Source organism: Carassius auratus, unplaced genomic scaffold (genome assembly GCF_003368295.1).
Source record: "Carassius auratus strain Wakin unplaced genomic scaffold, ASM336829v1 scaf_tig00035533, whole genome shotgun sequence".
NCBI classification, from domain to species: domain Eukaryota; kingdom Metazoa; phylum Chordata; class Actinopteri; order Cypriniformes; family Cyprinidae; genus Carassius; species Carassius auratus.
The window spans coordinates 46,791-54,024 of record NW_020526237.1 but is presented as its reverse complement, the minus strand read 5'-3'; the positions used below and the strand labels follow the sequence as shown (position 1 = coordinate 54,024).

At 36.9% G+C, this 7,234-nt stretch overlaps 1 protein-coding gene across 1 annotated transcript; it reads right to left on the bottom strand.

Moving 5' to 3' along the window:
* Positions 1–325: 325 nt before the first annotated feature.
* On the bottom strand, positions 326–7,234 carry LOC113082010 (intercellular adhesion molecule 1-like). Its single transcript, XM_026253911.1, has 5 exons — positions 7,031–7,234; positions 4,466–4,732; positions 4,030–4,359; positions 3,563–3,796; positions 326–2,054 (listed from the first exon to the last, which is right to left on the bottom strand). Exons 1-5 carry the CDS (start codon positions 7,092–7,094, stop codon positions 1,945–1,947), a joined length of 1,005 nt encoding a protein of 334 aa, XP_026109696.1. The 5' UTR covers positions 7,095–7,234; the 3' UTR covers positions 326–1,944.

The following is a 7,234-nucleotide window of genomic DNA, read 5'->3' as shown; positions in this document are numbered from 1 at the left end:
TTCAGGTCATGTGTAAAACACAGGGCTGCACAAAATACAGCTCATTTGACACATAAGTCATGGTTTCGGATTGTTTTTCTGAGGGGCAGCTCTACATGTACTAAACAATGTAGAGCCAGATACCATTTGAGTGATTCAAATGATCTCATTTAAACAGAAATTAAAGCAACTTGTGCTTGCATTGTAATGACTAACATGTTAACAAAACCTCGCCAGGACAAAAATATATAATATTTAGATGAAGAGGTTTTGTAATCCTAGTTGTCATGGTTAGTCATGCAGAAACTCGTTTTTCTGAAAAAGGATATTTGAAGCAATGGTTTTTGAACAGATTGTGTTTTATTTAAAAAGCACACAAATAAAGACAAAAATGAAAAAGCTACCATACATTCAGAGGAAGAAACGTTGAGGACTTGTCAGTACAGGTCCTACCACATTATTCAAAGACATTCAGACGTGTTAAAGTAGCCGGAGAGTATGAAAAATGTCAGTTAGACTTTACAGTAAGGTCCCGTACTTTTTTAACATTGTCATATTATTGCTTTTGCGTTCACTTGCTTGTAGTGTTCAAAGCGATATTACCAACACTGTGAAGTTTTAATCAACAACTCTTGTTCCATACAAAGTATCATAGCTACGAGCAATTATAGAGTGAAAAATAAGCACATGATCATTGTTTTTCCACTGACCTCATCATGCCATTAGCTGAAGAGGAAAAGAGAAAAGGAAATGAACTCTACTTTCAGTATCAAAACTTTTCATATGCTTGCATACCAATATATGAAGACCACAGTGAAGGATGTATAACACCCTTGGTTAGTACTTGGTTAGTACTTGGTAACACATTTTTCTTTTATTTCATCAGCATTATGGAGAATCTGTGCAGTCTTTGTGATGAAAGTTGTTGGCTACTGACATCAATATTCATTTTCTCAATGCAGAAATCTTTGTTGCTTCTTCGCTCTCAACAACTGGATTCCTGTTCATGTCAATACATTAGCCTGCAGTTACTAGGTTCATTTGGCTAACACTTTTTTAGGTAGTAAGGTAGTAAGGTTACATTCATAACATGCTCTTGATCGCTAATACACCACAAAATAAAAACAAAATTAATCAATCCTTATATTTTACAAAAATACATTGAAAAAAGCATGCTGTACATTTAATAGCAATAAGCCTATTCATCAAAAATGTCCCAACCTCTGTATAAAAATAATGTGAGGTTGTATAACAAATAAATTCACTTTAGGTATAAAACTATGGTGGATAGATGAAGCCGTTAATGGTTAAAAACATGTAAATTAAGCTTTACATCGAGGATAATACAATTTGGGAATTTGCCATTATGAGACATGATTTTTTTCCTATCAGTACCAGAATAATTAGACACACAAGTTGAATATGGCGATAAAAAAAAAAAAAATGCCATAACAGTTCCCACTACTGCAACACCCCAAGCCATGCAAAACCACAACATTTCATTAAAGGCATAGTTCCCCTGATAATAAAAATCTACAAAACTGTCCAAATGGTTCTAAACACATGTGTTGGCGTATTGTGATGTGAGAGGACAACAGCGGACAGATTTTTTCACTGGAGAAAGTGTTGTTATAGAATATGGCCAGAAGCGGTGGCTTAGAATCAAAAGCCTTAAAGATGCAAAAAGACAATAATAGATGGACTGGATTACTTGTGGATTACTTTGATGTGTTTATCAGCTATTTTGACTCTCATTCTGATGGCACCCATTCACTGTACAGGATCCACTGGTGAGCAAGTGATGCAATGCAAAATTTCTCCAAATATGTTCTGATGAAGAAACAAACTCATCTACATCTTAGATGGCCTGAGGGTGAACTATTCCTTTAAAAACAACCCATAATAATCAAGTTTTTTATGATCTCCCTGAGGAGAATGTCTCACTTTAAGGTCATCTCTTGTCCATCAAATGAGAGAATTCTTGGAAAACGTAAACTTGAAAATCAGATAAGCCATGATTAACGCCACTGCCACCGCCACGCCGGTTAAAACAATAACCCAGAATGTGGTCCTCTCTGTGGGAGAAAAGACAACAATGATGTTACAAACAGAAGAATCAGTTAACAGCTTCAGCCACAGAAGCATGTCTCTGTTGGTTGTACAACACACACACAGCCAGCAGCAGTGCAGCAGTCCTGGTGCAGCCTGGCAGGAGCACAACACCAGTGTACCAGAGACTACAAGAGACTATTGTGGCACTATTCCTCATTTCGCATAAAACTGCCTGATGAATCATTAAATGCAAATTTCAAGCTTATTCAAGACCACAAAAACATATAAAGCAGTCAATACTGTGAGATTAACATAATCGACTTGTGTGACTAAATTTCACAAACACATGCATGTTTCCTTCCTGGAATAGACTACACCCTGATACACCCTTTATCAGAAGTCATTAGCCCAAAATGCAAAAATACGAAAAGGTTTGCACTTATGGTTCTTTTGGTTAAAATGCCTGAAATTAGATCTGTGTTTAACACAAGCTCAAAATATTTTCATGTTTAAATTTAAGATATTCATGTTATTCTACAAACAAACCTTTAATGTAATAACCCCTTGTGATTTATAAAGCTCCTATTTAAAAAGATGGTTACATCTGACAAGTGGCTAAAAGACATTAGAGGTTTGCAGGGACATTTAACATTAAGAAGGACTAATAATAATAACTAGTCCACTTTTACAGCCTCATTGTGTTTTATAATTGCACTCTTGCACACTAGTCTAACTCAAACTTTAGACAGGAAAAATGTTTTATGAAAAGACTAAAAGTCATCAGAAGCATAGTGATGCTGATGTTAAAGTTAAAGCCGTATAGCTTTTTTCTTCTGCCTGCTGTGTTTAGGCTTCATAAAGTTATTTTGGTTGCACTTTATTTTACAGTACGTGCACTAACATGTACTTACAGTGTATTTATCTAAGAAAGTTCTGGTAACACAAGGTAACTACATGGGGTAGGGTTAGGTTTAGGGGTAGGTTCAGAGTTAGTACCTAGTTACTACATAGTTATTGTAATTACTATAATAAGTACATAGTATGTACATGAGGAACAGGACTGTAAAATAAAGTGCTACCGTTATTTTTATTTGAGAAGGTCATCATAATGAACAAACATACTTTCTGTAATAATTCAAATTCCATGGGAAATCCTACTGTGTTTATTCTCAAAGGAACCATGGGTACAGCATCACTGCAGAACTATATTGAACAGTAAGGGCTAGTTCACACTGAACTGGTTTTGGCTTTGAACATTGCAAGATGTGGGCAGTGGAACGGGAAGAAACGCAAGGTCTTGAGATGCATTTTTTTTAAAAGTTAAACTTCTCTTAAGCTTTTCTGAACACCATGTCATGCAAGATGCTTCAAAAGCTGTATCACACTGACATAGAAAGACATGAAAGTGTAGTGAAGTGAAATGGAAAAACATCCTGTAGGATGTAAGAAACACTAAATCAAATTTCAAACTGATATTTAGAGAAAAACTGAGGCAAAGTGTTATATTAATGATTATTTGATCAAAACTGACCTTTAGATTTGAGGATGAAAACTTTGCTGTCTCTTCCCATGATGTTTCTGGCTGTGCACGTGTAGTTTCCTGGACTGAGTGCTGAGGACTTGATCACTGAGGAGCTGATGTTCAAGTTCAGATGATCTGAGGACCATGTGTAGCCAGGAGCTGGGTTTGCCTTCACTGTACAATTAAGCATGACCTTCACATCTTTAATGATGGTCTCTGTTGAACTGGAGTGTTGTGGTTTATCTGAGGAGGACAGAGATACATTTCTCAGCACAATAGCATCTGAGCTGAAAAGCAAAGCAACTGAAACCTTTTTATCTGTGTTCATTCGATTCATATATAATATTTGATCAAATAATTTCAATTTATATGCAAATCTCTGTCTGAAATATGACAGTTGTACATCCTTCACACTAGAAGGCTCTACAGAAAATATAAACTGAAATATATGGCTAGCTTAGCAATAATACACTTACATTGTACTTCAACATTAAAAGGTTTTGATGAATTTTTAGGGGGATGTTGAGGTCCTTCTGCTCCCAGATCCAGCTCTGCTTCACACCAGTATTTTGCTCCATCATCATCTCTGTCTGGACGGATCAGGAGTGTGACAGTTTTATTCACTGGGGTGTTGTCAGTGTCACTGAAGGTGGTTTGATGCAGCAGAGTCTGTCCTTTGTACCATTTGACAGTGAGATACTGAACAGGAGCCACATCATGAACGTCACACTGGAGCTCATACTGCTGTCCCTCTATCATTGGTTCTGTGTTATTCACAGTGCTGATGGACACACTGTCTGGAGTCTCTGTGGAGGAAGATTTACACACTCTGAAATCTGCTGTGATGAATGTACATGCATTAGATATTTCTGAGAATGAACAGAAAAAAATATCAGTAACAGAGAAACTCACTGTAAACAGTGACTGGGAGCTCTATTTGACACTGTGCACCTTTGTTTGGATTTATGTAGCAGTATGGATTTATGCCCCATTCTGTCAGTTCTGACACTCTCCATGTGATCAGACTCTGTGTGTAGTTCTTGGACACTCCTCCCTCACTGGCTTCCCATCCTATCCCATTATGTAGGACTGAAGTGTTACAGTTAACTTCAACAGAACCGCCATATCTCACAACAACTCTCCGTGAGTCGAGCTGAAGAGGACATTCAGCTTCTGCACCTGTTAAACACATTGAAGAACAGAGCAGTTGCATACCTGAAAGACTGAATAACCAATTTTCAAATATAAACGCTTGATTTTTTTATTTTATTTGGTTATTTTATTGAGGATTTGTTGGAGTTTATTGACCAACTGCATCAAACAAAAAATACAAATTGCAAAAAAAAAAAAATGCTATTGTGTCATGGACTATGACAGTTTATGACTCTTTTAAAACAAAGAGGTTCATCGATTCCTATCATCTGGAAAATTAAACTAAGAAATTCACTGACGCAGCAGGGTCATTCTAAAGCATGTCCCTCACACAGTGTGTGTCAGTGTGGGCATAACCTTTTACCATGTGCTATTGACTTTTCTAAAGACGACAAAGAAAAAAAATCATTTACAACGACCATATTTTAGTTTTCCAAAAAGAAGACAGTGGGTGGGTGCGGGCGGAGCAGGGTGGGGGGCTGGGGTATGGTTGCTTGGTTGTTGGTTAAAGTAATGCCAATATAGCGCAATGATATCCTAAGTATCAAAACTCAAAACATGTAATTTCCATATCTAATTTTTTTATAGTCACTGTTATGCATACTGATCATAAACACAGCTTAAAAGCTTCCTACCAGTGGGCCTCCTTCACAAAACTTAACATGTAACTTAACACAGTTTTATCATAGGTAGCATGCAAAGTGTTTCAATACAAGCATTTCAGTCAAATGTTATTTATGCAACATTTCAAACATTTAACCCATGAGGGAAAATCAAGCCATAGCAACAGTTTAAAATTAGACAAATTCCATGAAAAAAAAAAAAAAAAAACTTTCACTGATCACTGGTTGGGAGGAGAGAGAGCTTACAGATCATGATGGAGGATTTGATCCTGAGCTCTTGACAAATATCTGATCTTCTTTTACACAGAGCACACGTGATCGCGAAAGCGAAAGTAAAAAAGTGAACAACAGCTGCTCATTCAGAAGATGATCAAATACTCCGCGATATTGATGGCTGCTCCCTTGATGCAATATTAAAATGTTTGCGGGAGCACTGGACACAAAAATTACGGGAGCGCGAGATCAAAAAACTCACACAAAGATTTTTAGTGCTGGTAAACTCTTCAGCAGTTCAAGCAACCTGTGTATTGGTCTATGTCCTATCTATTAAGGTAGGAGAATTAGTAGTTTTACAGTTCATGTAACCTAAGGTGACCATAATCTTTCCTAGACATGTCTTCTTTTTGGACCTAAAAATGCTTTAAATCGCCCAAATCGGCTTTGTATTCTACAGTCGCCCTTCATTGTGTGAGTAGCCTCAAGTTACATTACAAAAGCGTCAGGAGCCGCCTCCTTTTCGTATTTCCTACTCTTAATAAACGCTTGTTAAACTTAAAAATAATTTGTTTATTATTATGATTGTTATTATTATTATTATTATTATTAATTTGTCTTTTTGGAACTGGTCCGAAATGAAAGCGAAGGCGAGATACTGAAACTTTTCCTTCATGACATCCAGAGCGCCTGACGTTTGACATAACCGGGCCACATTTAAGCTAATATTAGGCTTTTGTTATCACTTAGATTATAGCCGTTTGACTTCTAGCAGTGTCCAGTGTTTCCTATAGGCCTACACTGAGTAATATGTGGTGACTTGTCAAAATATCAAAACACATAGATTTCCAAAATGCTTAAAACTTTGTTGAATACACGTTTCAAAATTAAAATGCAACGCGGGTGTTTTTATATGTATGTATCTTTGAAAGAACAGAGCGTCTTCAGAAAAGCTTCGATGTTATTTTCGTTTCGTCTTTCCTGTAATGCCCGATAAAGTAGCGTTTATTTGTTTACAGCCGTTACCGTGGAAACCGCTATATCTCCTGCTCCAGCATTTCCAAATATCTGCATCCGCCAGAGAAAAACGGTCGACCTCTATTGCTGACACTTAAATGAATTGTTTTACCACTTTTGCACTTTATTAATGCATTTTGAATGAAAAGGGGGCTTTATTTATTTTAAAATAATGCTTGTTATGCATGTTATGTATGTTTAATAAAAACAAGTTCTGTAATAACCAATTGTTCCAGTTCGTCACATTTGTCACTGATGAAAACTTATATTTGGACAATATTAATGTAGACTTTGAGAACGCCTGGTGTACAGTAATGAATTAAATCAACATTTTAATGCAGAGACAATAAAAGTCAACGACGCCCGGAATCTCTCACGTGAAAGTAAACGTTCAAAACACATTCACTGTCGTATGCTACTAGATAATTATTGTTTTCGAGAAAGAATAACAGGGAAACAAGTGAATACAAACCATTGAGAGTCGCAAACGCCAAAACCGCCGAGAGATAAACAAGTCCATAAAAACACTGCAGCATATCGTAAGTGTTCGAGGGTAACCGTCACCATCGAGCAGACAAAGGCGCATTTGAGGCGTGCGAATAAATAAACGGGTCGCCTCTGCATCTGCCTTCAGTACTGTCCAGAAGCTCCTTCAGCGAAACCCCACCCAAAATCA